The sequence below is a fragment of the Sinocyclocheilus grahami genome, unplaced genomic scaffold, assembly GCF_001515645.1.
Source record: "Sinocyclocheilus grahami isolate Dianchi unplaced genomic scaffold, SAMN03320097.WGS_v1.1 scaffold564.1, whole genome shotgun sequence".
NCBI classification, from domain to species: domain Eukaryota; kingdom Metazoa; phylum Chordata; class Actinopteri; order Cypriniformes; family Cyprinidae; genus Sinocyclocheilus; species Sinocyclocheilus grahami.
Genome location: NW_015505743.1, coordinates 598481 through 612626, shown reverse-complemented (window position 1 = coordinate 612626; position 14146 = coordinate 598481). Strand labels below are relative to the sequence as shown.

Here is a 14146-nt window from a genome sequence, read left to right as displayed (position 1 = left end):
ATATGTATTTAAAACAATGAATATATGTAAATTATGGTTGTTTACATTGTTTCCGTTCCACCAGGTGTCTGTCTTATTTTCTTGTTCGCTTTGTGGCAGTATTCTGTCAGTATCCAGTCTGTAGCTTTTTGAATTAATGTCTTCCTTTTTGCTAAAGCCACATTGAACCATCCAATTTGTTTGAATAGATATTTGGTCAGTCACTTTCTTATCATTAAAAAAACGTCCTTCCACTCCTCACTGCCTTAATTCAGATGGCAGGCCATCACACTGGCGGAGGAAGATCTACAGTGGTGCGTGTAATTGTATTTTCATTTTAAATAACTGTATCGAATTGTATTTGATGTCCTTGAAGTAGCCAGAGCATTGGATTGAGGGATTTAAATGCTCTAATTTAAACAACTTAAATGACTTTTTCATTCTCTGCTTGCTTTTGCTCCTGTTCCGTTCAGTTCACCCCATTTTTAAAAGATGTTCACAGCATGCTGATAATATTGGCCTCATCTTGAAGGACATGTTATCCATCTATACTACACTCTCATTAGACTAAGATTTTGTTTGTAAACAAATGGCTTTGGGACAGACAGAACAAATCAGCTGACAAACAAATGACTCTGCAAACAAACAGCTTTCAGATGAAATAACGTTCCAAACAAATAGCTTTTGGAATAAAACACTTCCCAAACAAATTGATCTCTAAATAAAAAGACTTTCCAAACAATGGCTTACTAAATAAAAAAAAAAAAACTCAAAACAAACTTTCTCCAAACAAACCGTTTTCAATACTCTCCAAACAAATCGTTTAGTAAATAAAAAGACTTTCCAAAGCATTGTCAAAATAAAGGACTTTCCAAACAAACAGCTTTGCATACTAATGGCTCTTTAAACAAATGGATATTCCAATAAAAGCATCATCCCACTCACGCCTCTGTCACCTCCTGTTTCAATAATAATTAATTGCATTTAAAATCTGGCACCTCTAATGTCAGTATCACACTAATTAGGTGGCATGTGGAAGTGCCAATCTTCAGTAAAACCATATGAATATATTTAGTCAGAGTTTGTGATTATTCATTACATTTGGAGGAACGCAATAATACAAACAGATGGAATATAATTAGTAAGAGGTGCTACAGTTGTGTAGGTGTGATATCATGTATCTGTCTTTATTTTTATTGCTGCTAGGCTGTTAAACAAGAAAGAACATGTGTAAAAGCCGCTTGTGCATATTTCAGTGACTAATGTCTCTATTTCTTGCTCTTTCTCTGCAGGTACGGAGACATGGTTCCTAAGACCATAGCAGGAAAGGTCTTTGGCTCCATCTGTTCTCTCAGTGGGGTGCTGGTCATCGCTCTGCCTGTTCCCGTCATTGTTTCCAACTTCAGCCGCATCTACCATCAGAACCAGAGAGCTGACAAGCGTCGGGCTCAGAAAGTTCAGGTCAGTGGGGCTCAAAACTCCCTGAGGGGCATTGACTCTGACCGAAACTGCTTTGGCTGAGAAGCAGGTCACTAATGTTTACCTCGGAGTAATGCTCCTGTTAAATTACATCATATCCTTTTCCATCTTATGATTAAATAAAGATAAGTGATTGTCTTAGGGTCCCGAGAGCAGTTTTGAAAGCTACTATTCTAGGATGGAGAAATGACATGGGGTTTGTGGGTAAAATCAGGCGACGGATGTCATTCCCCTGTGGCGGCATGGTAAAGTGATAGTATCAGACGGTAATGCTATGGCACTCTAAAACTACACTACCATTCAAATGTTTGGGGTCACTAAGGACGGATACATTAAATCGATCAAAAGTGACATTAAAAACATTTTGAACTTTCTATTCATCAAAGAATCTCCACAAAAAAACACCTGCTTTCAACACTGAAAACAATAAGAAGCAAATCAGCATATTAGAATAATTTTTGAAGGATCATGTGACACTGAAGGCTGCAGTAATTGCTGCTGAAAATTCAGCTTTGCCATCTCAGGAATAAATTGCATTATAAAATATATTACAATAGATAATTTATTTTAAATTGTAATAATATTTCACAACATCACCAATTTAAATACAGGAGACCTCTTCCAAAAACATTTTAAAAAATCATACCAACCCAAAAATTTTGAACGCTAGTGTATATCCGCATGGTACTGAATGTTTACCATATTCATTTACCATGGTATTTACCAAGGTAGATCAAAAATATAATGGTACTACCAAGGCCTTTTTTTTATTATTATTGTTGCCAGGACACTGATGTTCTTATACCTTCTTCACAATAAAATACATAATCCCTCACAGAAAATCCCAAATCTACTTTTATAGCTTTGATAGTCTGAGCAGCTAAGGCGGGTTGTAGGGGAATGTTTTCTCTCGCAATCGCCTGTTGTCTTACCACCGGTGTTTTATAGCTGTTTTTGTCTTTTCTCAGTTGATATTCACTCAGCCATATTGCTGCTCTTTTCCCTTGTCTGATGAATAAGGTTATTAAACTTGTTTGTTTCCGGGTGCATGAAGGATAATAGTACTACTCCGCCATACTTTTCCATCCTCGTACGAAATAACACCTCAAACAAACAGCCTTAATGTTAAATTAAGCCTTTCTTTTCTCCCCAGGGGAATGAAGGGATGACCTGTCACTCGTTTAATGGCAGCATGGCGTCAAAAGATTGAGTCTAGACTCTGAATGAGATCCCAGCAGGGTTACATGCCCTGCGTCTATCCATCTATCACTCCATCCCTCCCTGTCCTCCTCCGAAACATCTCTATATCTCTCTCTGAAGGTTATTTAGTTTGGGCGTAATTATCTGTTAAATCACCATGGGCCTCTCAGCTTGCTTTTGCTATGCTAATAATTGCGAATGTTACTGGAGATTAGCTTGATCACAGAAAAACAACACCAAGCCAACTCCTATGACATCCCGCGTGTGCGGAGAGAGAGAGAGGCGTCAGCTCTTGCACTCAGCGGTATGTTATGCTGGCAGTTATGGATTTAATATATGCTAATGAGGAATTAATGTATGCTAAGGTTTTGGGTGGGCTTACAGGGCCGCATTGTCTCCGCAGGCAAGATTCCCAGAAGCTTTAGCATTTTACTTAGTGTTAATTTAAACTTGATCCAGTATGGCAGATTATTGGGGAACTGGCAAGACCATGCTGTAGTATTTGCTGCTCGACAGATTCTGAGCTCATTGACAAATATCTGATCTTGTAAGATGTGCTCCCTTTACACAGAGTGCGTGTGATCGCGAAATCGAAAGTGAAAGTAAACAGCGCAAACGCTCATTCAAAAATATTTAAATACACCACATCCTGAGAGCGGCTCCCTGAAGCGCCAAAATTATACACAATATTAGAATGTTTAAAGGAGTGGACACGAAAATCGCGGGAGCGAAACACATGTTGCGGAACAATGGTCAAAGATTCAGCGGGAGTGGGATTAAGAAAACAGTCGAATCCCGGACATTTTGGGCAATTAAGAAATCTGTCCGGACGCATTTTTTGTAGGTCCAAAAAGAGGACATGTCCGGGGAAAAGAGGACATATGGTCACCCTAATTTATTGCTAATCGATGTATTCTTTTTAAAGTAGCTTAAAGAACATATTTTCTGCCTCATTCTGTAAGTGTAATTACTGCATTCACGCGCTCCTCGGATGCTCTCATTTCCCGAGTTGTGCTTTTAAGTCGGAATGTGAAAACAACATTGACACTCACGTTACTACAAAGATGTGTTGGATTTGTATTATTAGAGCTTTCCGACTTGAGTTCACGTGCATTTTTTCAGTTGGGAAATTATTTTTCACGTGCGGTGCCAGTGATGATGCTTCTTACGTCCGTTTCGGAGAACCAGAGGACAAATATTTAAATCGATCACTCAGGCATGGCACCGAAATGAGGCACCGAAATCTGCGTTCGGATTCGGTTCTAGTACATACTGGTTACATAGGTACCGGGTTTCGGTACCTAACCCTAGTGCATACTGTCATTTTTTGGTGAACTACCTCTTTAACTATTGTTCCAGTGTTGCATAGACACAACATCATCGGTTTCTGCCGCATCTGTACTAGCCTGATGAGATTTGTTCAGTTCAAGGGCTTTAGCTTACTTCTAGAACACTCCAGGGCTTTCCAGAAGACTCTGAATTAAGAACATTGCAGACATGACAGCTGGGTTTGATGCAGAACCATCGAAGTGAGCATCAGCTTAATGAAACTTTGATCAAAGTGCGGAAAGCTTCAGATTTTATACGCTGATTTAGTGTTCCTTTGGCTGATTGTGTCTCACCTCACGAACATGCTGCAGTTTTTTTTTAGGGACTACAGAAAACAACATATACCGGGGCAGCTTATTAATAACTAATGCAAATCTGCACAGCCAGCAAACTAAAAAGAACAGATCATTTCCTAGACATCACACAATTCTTTCATGACTGATCACTCAATGGTCTCATTATGCTCAAACTCTCATGGTTAATACAAAGGTCTGAGTTTTGTTCAAAGTTAATTCAGGAATCAGAGTTTTGATCAAAGTTGGTCTAGTAATTGGGGTTGAATTATTAGTCCTGACAATAGAAGTGTTAGCTGTGCTTCTTCACTGCATGTTAATGACTTACTCATTATTAATTCAGCACTTGCTTTACATGGACATACAATGCAAATATGAACATGATCTGTGATTTCGTTTTAACAGCATAGTGGTGAATGTTAAGGCAAGGTTTTTCCACTCTTAATATTAAGCTTTGATTGACACGAAACTCTTCACGCTCTGTTTGAGCTACGGACATGAATGATACCTCAAATCATGCAGCTTGTTAAGGAGAAGTGCTCTTGCTTCTCTAAGCCATCATAAAACAGACAAAAAATCCCACAGACTTGCACTAAAAAAGGAACCCAAGCAGTCTACAAAATAATCTAAACACCTTAGCAAGCACATAACAATCCTCTCAGAATACAATTTTCTTCAAAATTGTATTCACAGCACTGACAGCTAACTCTTATCTGCTCTTTGTTGTGGACAGAACTGCACTGAGCAAACACTGAAAGTGCATGGAGGGATTTCGTTTAATTGACATAAATAATCCACTTAAGCTTCCTGAGCTTCCTTTTCTACGAATGTTCTTGTTTTACGGCTGTAGAAACTACAGTAAAGCAAAAGGATGTAGGTATTATGGACATCATTGAACTGACTCACAGATTAACAGTTTTGTTCAGGTCCTGCAGTTTTGTAATTATATTGCAGCTCTAGGTATCATTCTCTACCTCACCCAACAACATGGGTTTGGTTTCGGTCATTTTAAAATTAAACTAAAGAGATGTACCATGTTTTCACATACACTGTGAGATTACCTTTTACAGCTTGTTTTATCAGTTGTTTCGTATTTGTAAAAAGCAGTGGTTATTAACCAGGGGACAAGGGCCCACTAGGGGGTGCTACAAGGGAGCCTTAAACTTAAACTCATTAAAAAAATAAAGACAAAAGAAGCATTAAAACAAACAAATTTTTAATAAATTTCTTATTTTAATTAATCCCCTCAAATGTTTTTTTAAGAACCTGCATTGCATATGGATGCCTAATTTTAAAAGTGTGATTACAGCTATATTTGCAGTTATTAAGATTGATGTCGTTTGGAATTGGTAAAATGTGCTTGGAAAAAAATATAATCAGAATATCAACTTGCATAATAATTATGCATGCACTGTATTTTTCCTCTTCTGCTGTCGAAGTAATGCAAGAAATGTTGTGATTGGTTGTCAAGGCAGCCAATCAGAATTTAGCAGCCTCTGTCTTTGATTCGCTGGAATTATGGCGCATTGTAACGCTGGGTTGTGTTGAGCATGCGAGCTGTTGGCATTTAGCGAGCACTGAGGGCTGGCATCAGGTGAGCAAGCTAGTGAAACGTTGCACGCGCAAAAGAGAAGGTCTGCACACATCCAAAAACGTATTTTAAATGCTAAATTGATTTTCGTGCGCTTGAAATACTTTCTTCTTTGCGAGACAAACATTTTCGCCACAAAACTCAGTTTGCGCGCATGCAAAACACACTTTTCCTAGTTTCAAAATATGATCTTTCGCGCGCAGAATTGTGGCAGAATTGTAATCCCATATTTTTCAGCTATCTTGAGGATCTCTACATCAAAGATCACTCCAGACTTTGGCACCCTTGCAAGGAGAGGGGACCAGGCTCATTGTTCACATTAACACACTCATAACCATGACTTGGAAAGTCAAAGACTAAGGTAATCCTTCAGTTTTTATCAGACATAGTTTTATGATGATTTATATGTACATACTAATAGCAGTGTAAATTTGACTCAATAATAGATATTAAATAAGAATTTTTGTTTAATGTGACAAATGTTTCGGTCAGATAATATATTTTACATGCATACCTCCACTGTAAATAAAAGTAATTTTATCAAGGATTTGTTATTTTATCAAGTTTTATGATGATTGATATGTAAATACTAATAGCAGTGCAAGTGAGATTGTCTGTTGTAAATTTGACACAATAATAGATATTAAATAAGAATTTTTGTTTAATGTGTTAATGTGACAAATGTTTCTGTCAGATAATATGTTCCATGCATACCTCCACTGTAAATAAAAGTTATTTTATCAAGGATTTGGCATGCGGACCTTCACTTGGTTTGCAAAACTTGATGTGGCCCTCTGGTCTAAAAAGTTTGCCCACCTCTGTGCTAGAGCATTTAAAAGCAGGATTCAAGTAAGAAATGTCTTCTTATTAAAACTATAGATGTTATTCAGTCCAGAGAAGTGAGTTATTTTCTGCTTTTATTTTATTGTTTGGGTCACATTAACAGCATAGACAGCAGTATAGGTAAGCTATATTCTATTACGCAGCCGTCACTTAATGCACAGATCTAACATAAACATGTGATTTATTTTCCAACAGTTTAACTTCACAAACATACCCTAATGTGTATTTGTAACTTACGCATGTTTTTAACAAACTTGTGTGTGAAAGAGAACTTCATTTAGTGCTCACATGCCATGTGACAGCTACTTTCTGTGCGCGTGCCTCGGATGTGTGCTCTCAGAAAACCGTACATCAGGAGCTTAAACTGATATGGCTTTAAAAAAAACGCATATTTTCAGCACGATAGACATAATCAAAACCAAACAGATGTTTTTTGACAGAGTATCTGAGGTAAGAGCTGTAAAGGCACAGCCCTATTCTGGAAAAGGCGGAGAGGAGCAGCAGCTCATTTGCATTTAAAGAGACATACACGAAAACAGCGTGTTTCTGCTTCCACTCAAAACAGGCATTTTCAAAATGATATATTACATGATCTATGGGACATTTTGAGCTGAAACTTCACAGACACATTCTGGGGACACGTGAGACTTATATCGTGTAAAAAAAGAGCATAATAGTTGTCCTTTAATATAAATGAAAACTATAATATTCATTCAAGTTCAGTTAACATTCAATAAATATTATATTCAATTTGCACACAAGTATATTCCTTTAAAGCATATTAAAAGTAATTTAAAAGCGTGCTAAGCAGGGCCCTTATTTTTCAAAAGGGAAGGAACACCATCTACCTGGACTAACATATTGTCCACCCAATCAAATCTACCAGAATAGCAATAGCTTGGAAATAAAATGAAACTGCATTTTATGGCCCATTTTTATGTTTCTGTTGAATACATGGTGTGAAAAATTTATTTTTATTTAAATAGGAACACTTTGATATGATTACAGTGAATTGAAATTGGTCACGGACCACAAATTTGCCTCATAAAGCTGTTCGCTTCATAATATTCCTGATGAAATTAGAGAGCAGACTTCTGGCCTCACCACTGCCATGAGGTGTGTCACAGTGGACTTTATGTGTATAACTGAAATGTAATCTGTGAATTTGCTGCTGCTTTGTTTGGCCTATCTGATCTCAGCACAGTGCGGTTAGCTTTGGCCTAGTCCTGAACAACAGTTCTCAGCAGCGATATTCTGTGTCACTTTGATAAAGAACCTCAGCATTACTGCGGCCGTTCCCCATCTCACGTTCTGAAGGGGCAGATCCCCAGGAAAAATGTTCATCATTTTTTTCCACGATAGGCGAAAATTGTTGCAGCATTTGTTGGAAACACAAATGGTCTCAGAGGCCCAAACTGATTCCATTATGTGATGGCAATCTCCTGCGAAAAGAGCAGAGTTAGCACTCCACTCACCCAGGGACTCGCATGTGTGTGTGTGTGTTTGTGTGTGAGGGTTTTAATGATGGTGTATGTTCTTTCAATCTGTGTTCAAGTGTGTGTGAGAAATTAATGAACATCAGAATACCAGTTTGATCTCAGCAAGGTCTCTGATGCAACTGAGACACAATTTGTTCCTCTTCAATAATTTAAAAATGCACACACGCATACAAACACTCTTTGAGATGAAATGTATTTGTGAACCCGCATCCGAGAAAGAGCAGCCAATTGGCCTAGATCAATTGTGGTGGGTAAGCCGATGACCCCTAACGGTGGACAAGAGGTGGTGTTATTCACAACATACTGTGACTATAGGTGTCCAAAACACTGTTAGTCTCCCTCTGAGTGTTTTGCTCCGATATTTGCTACCCATGGAGCTGATATCCAGCATTTAGCTGGGCTATTAACAGTCCAGGCCATGAACACTTACCACCTGTGCGTGAAGGTGACAAGCTCCATGAACAAGAAAATCAAGTTACATGGTCCTATTACACACCTGATAGGGGGCCACACAAAAGCCTCTTTGTGCTTGAGAGAATGAAAACACAGCTAGATTATTAAAAAACTAATACTACACTGCAGGAAATTAAAAAAATTAAAATTTTTATCATCTTCTCCAAGACATTCTTAAAGGAATAGTTCACCCAAAAATTAAATTCACTCACCCTCATGTTGTTTCAAACCGATACGAGTTTCGGTTCTTCGGTTAAAGAAGATATATTTTTAAGAATAAACAACTATAAGCGACATTCTTCAAAATATATTTTGTGTCCAACAAAAGAAAGAAACTCAGGCTTGGAATAACCTAAAGGTGAGTAAATGATGACAGAATTTTCATTTTGGGTGAACTATTCCTTAAAAACCATATACATTTATATTTACATATAAGATATACGTGTGTGTGTGTGCGCGCGCGCGTGTGTACAGAATAAATAATATCTCAGATTATATGTAATATTCTATTTTATCCTCCATAATTTAGCTTTAAATCTATTTAAATATTTTTATTAATTATTGTTGCCTGACAAATGATAAGATTTCTTTTTTTAGCTGCACATTTTTTTATTGCTTTACGTATAAATCTTGTTAAAGTTTGTTAGATTTATTTAAAAAATAATAATCTTAAAGATATATTAATCAAATTAATTACATATATTATATTTTATATTATCCTGCATAATTTGGCTTGAAGTTAATTTTGTTAATTTTCTCTTTATTTAAATTTATTTAACTTTTACAAATTATTCCTGCCTGGAGATTACTGGCAGCAGCGATAGATGGTATTTACACTATGTAAAAATAGCAGTATTTTCTTTGCAATATTAGGCCATATCCACACGAAGCCAGAGCTTTCCCCATCCAATCTTTTTTTTTTTTCCTCGTCTCAAGAAATATCTGCGTACACACGAAACAGACTCAAAACAATGTAGTATACATGCCAGACCAGTATGTGGTGCTGTTATTCTGCCACAGAGATACACTAAAAACGGAGAGGAGGACGACTTGGAGCATGCGCATAAACCTTGCGCTCTGTATACAAACCAAACACAACAAGAAAATGAACATGGAATAATACATTTATTAATCTTAATGTTAGTTAATAAAAAGACAATTATTCAGTGTTATGTTGTTCATGTTGTTGTTGCCGTTACACGACGTAGCAGTGCATGACTGTCGAGACATGGGGTGATGTCATCATCGTTTGACAAAATATACGGATTGGCTGTTCACACGAAAACCCAAGGGTGTCGTTTTCAGATTTATCCACTCTGGGACCCCGTTTCAAAAAATAGCAGTTTCAGGCTCCCAAAACACTGGATCGGTCTGGATAAAACGGCATTACGAAACAAAATGTTTACGTATACAGCTAAACGCATCTCCGTGTGGGGGCTTAGTTAGATGCTATTTACACTATTTAGTGCAAGTGGCAGATATTTGCACCTCAGTATTAAAGTGCATTATAAAAGTAATAACGTATTGGGCCAACATATCGGTTATCGGCTTTCAAAAATAAAGAATTATCGGTTATCGGTATCGGCCAAAATTTTCATATCGGTGCATCCCTAAAATTAATCTTTTTTATTAAATCGATGCCACCTTCTTTGGACAATAAAGCCCTCCCTACACCTACCCCTAACCCATAAACACCCGTGAGGCACTTTATTTTCCACTTTTCGATTACTTCCTTCATTTTATTGAAAATAAATGCCTTTCCGATCTGATACGTGATGTGAAAAGGGAGAAGAACAAGTTCGGCAAAAGGCGGATTCGAACTCGGGTCGATCACGTCAAAAAGTCTCTACTATGCGTTTTACTACTACACCACTAGAGCTATTGTTTAAAAGGCGTCTTTTGTAATGTTGTCTAGCCCAACCACACGTTGGTGGGCATAGCTAGTGTAAATAGTGTAAATATGAAGGAGCAACACAATGCACTGGGACCAGAATAAATTAAAGACTTAAATGGGCTCTTTTAACTTAACCTATAAATACCTAAGAAACCAACCACATTAACTTAGCAACTGCAAATTAATTCACTAAAATCCAGTCAGAACACCTTAGTGACCGCAAAGAAACACCCACGACACCCTAACACATTCACACACAAAAAGAATCTAGTGTATACATCATATTTATTAATGCTTTGCCAACGTAAACCCTTTTTATCATGTCAATAAAGCTTCTTACATCTTAAGGGAACCGAAACGAAAGAGAGGATCAGTTTTCTATGAGATGACGAGAGAATGAGAGTGCAAATCAGATCATTTGATGCCTCTGGATCTGAGGAGATTAAAATACTCTCATTCATTGTAAATATAAAAATTTGATGTTCCACAGAGGATTTGACTGCTGGTTTTCCACCAATCATCCATGCTGTGCCTATAAAAATGACATAGACTGAGAGAATGTGAACCACTGCTCTATCATTTATCGTTACACAGCTGCTCTAACCGTAATTCAGCATTACACAAGACATTTACTGTAATTAACCATTACACAGCTGCGTTTCTCTAAATTACCATTCTTTTATGCTTTGTAGAGTGAGCAAGCAACCGCTTTCTTCTCCCCTGATCTGTGCACATTTTCATTGCATGGCTGTCAAGAATTGGTTCAGTAATTGTTTGAAGCCACTTGCATTTTTCATCATCTCATGATGGACAGCAATCTATGTGAAAATCCATTTTGTCTCTTAAAGTACTTTGATCTGAATGGCTCTTTCAACAGGGATCAGATTGAAACTCAGACCTTTGTGATGTGAACTGAGTTGTAACTTCCTTTGTGTATGTATGTGTTGACAGAAAGCCCGACTGGCCCGAATGAGAATTTCCAAGTGTGGCAGCTCTAGCGCCTTCCTGCATAGCAAACGAAATGGGCTCAACCAATCACTGGAGCTAACGGTGAGAAACACACACACACACACTCACACACATTGTTTCACAAATACAAACACACACACATTCATGCTAATTTTTTCCCATATGTTGTTTCTGTTTGACTTCTGGTGGCTTCTTTTTTATTAGCCATACATTATGCATGGTTTTCAACAAGAACTCCTGCAGACAGTGTTTTAGCGCAGAGATAAAAGTGTCAGGTTGTTTTGCTTTAAAAGTGTTTAAAGCTAGAGATTCACATGGGGTGATCCAATTTTCAGCACTTAAGAGCGATTATGAGCTTTTCATGTTTGCATATTTGCACAAACATCAGCTCAATTAACTCAATGTCATCCAATTTATCAAGACAGAGTGATGAACTGATGTGAAAATGTCTTAATGTGTTGCTAAACACCCTCATTAGGGAGTAGGCTGTGAGCATATGTGTGTGAAAGGGAGATCTGGTCTTTATTACTGTGGTTGTTTGAAGGTGTCCAGCTCCTATAAAATGCCTTCCTGGAAAAAAAAGGAGCGATTCTCTGAATGCGTCGAATTCATTTGAGGAACGAGGAACATGCGGAGATTGAACAGCGAGTACAGAGACAGATTGCAGGCCACTCCAAAGAGAGCTAACCAGTTTCACAGAACGTCCTCAGAAAGGTCCAGAGAGTGAAGCAGAAGGGAACCGGACAAAACTGAGCTTCATTATGGAGTCTAAGAAGCCTCCAAAGTGTTTTAACAGTGTTAAAAAATATGCTTAATACTGGATATAATTATTAAAAAAAACAAACTCTCAAAACTTTTAAATGGTAACATATATTTTAATACTAAATACTACTTAATTTCTTTTTACATTTACATTTGGCAGATGCTTTTATCTAATTTATCCAACAACAGAAGAGACTCCTGCTATAAAAACATGAATTAATGCAATTAACATTAGACTAATAATAGTCTGCTGAGGCTGGATCAGATCAAGGGACCATATTTAAAAAATTTGAGAAAGGGCAATAAGTGATTAATTTTGCACACATACATCAATAGACTCCAAATATATAAACAGTAAAAAAGTCAATATCAACAGAAAAAATGAGGGTTAAAAATCCACATCAGGTTTTTCCTCTCCAAAAAACAGGCTCTTTTGGGTGAATCACACAAGAACACTCAAAATGGTGGAAAATGTGCTTATGTGGGCTTCGTCTTCTTGATTTCTTTGAAGTCCTTTGATTCTGGAGTTAATTTGAGGTTTCTTAATGTGATTCACCCAAGAGTGGTCAGACTTTGCATCAAACTGAAGAAGCTGCTTCTAGGTTAGCCTGTCTGAATAGCTCATAAATACCACACAGATCACATGCAAACATGCAGTCTCCTCAGAATAAGAGTACTCGGGGTATGTTACTGTAAGACGCCTAATTTTGCTCTCTCTTCATTTCTATCAATATCTTTCTTTTTCCTTCCATCTCTCTCTCTCCTCCCACACATCACTCACTGACTCACTCACGTTATTTTGGTGCTCGCGTTGTGTTAAGACGTCGTGGAAATGGTGAAAATGTGGAGCAGTGTATGTGCGTTCAGCCGGAGGGCCCAGTACACGAGCACAAGCTCCCAGGCAAAAGCTCTACAATAAAAGAGACAGATATGTGGAGTTTTAGTAACCGTACCAATGGATTTGTGAAACAGAAAAGTGGAATCACTCTGATTCACCAATCCTCTGAGGCCCCTCGTCCTTCCTTTCTCTCAAGCTTTGTTTATTTAAGTTATGGATGATATATTGTGCTGCTCTGTTATGGATGAAGTTCCTTCCAAAAGCAGTAAACCACTCTCCATGTCTCTCCCTCCCACTCTTACACAACAGCAGCTCCCCTATTACAAGATGAAACCTTCACCACAGGTACTGAGCCAAACAACACACACTCTCTGTCCCTCTCTCCACTTCATTTTTCACGCATGAGATGTGGTGAGTCCTTAAAAATTATGTGAATGTCTGTCTGTGTGTTTCTGCAGGGCTCCTTGGAGGAGGACCAACAACTGAAGAAGACCACATCTCTGCTGGAGAGTCAACATCACCATCTTCTGCACTGCCTGGAGAAGACCACGGTCAGTCAGAAGTAGTGGTGGCTGCGTTTGAAACTTTACAAATCCTTTGATTTGAATCAGTGGTTCAGAATGTGCCTCAAACTTTTGATCGGATTTTGTAAATGTAAATTGTGCTGAGCATTTATGAATTTTGTTTTATAAATGTATTATTTTTGAGGCCGATCTGGCTCCATAAGTTTGAGGCACATTCTGAACCGTACTCTTTTTTTTAGCACCTGATTACAATTTCTACAAAATCACATTATGATTTATATTGTTCGCACAAAATACAGCTACCCGGTTAGCCTGCTGTCTTATACACCAAAGTTGCACATACCCTGTTTATTCAGATCAATCTATAATGTTATCAAATAGATGTTAAATGTCCAGATATTTCATTTAATAACAACAATTATGTAACGTGTTCTGTTGTTATTAGTAGTAGTAGTAGGCTATCAGATTCGCAATAACTTTTGATCAGGCATTA

General features: G+C 37.7%; 1 protein-coding gene across 4 annotated transcripts in view; it reads left to right on the top strand.

The window, feature by feature from the left end:
- LOC107556323 (potassium voltage-gated channel subfamily D member 3-like) overlaps positions 1-14146 on the top strand; it is a 99030-nt gene that overhangs the window by 80557 nt on the left and 4327 nt on the right. For 2 of the 4 annotated variants that reach the window (XM_016239404.1, XM_016239403.1), the window contains exons 3-6: positions 1272-1440; positions 11512-11610; positions 13439-13474; positions 13588-13680. In XM_016239404.1, coding sequence (XP_016094890.1) covers positions 1272-1440; positions 11512-11610; positions 13439-13474; positions 13588-13680 — 397 coding nt within the window. The remainder of the gene's footprint in view (positions 1-1271; positions 1441-11511; positions 11611-13438; positions 13475-13587; positions 13681-14146) is intronic. The other 2 variants (XM_016239405.1, XM_016239406.1) reach the window with 2 other exon arrangements.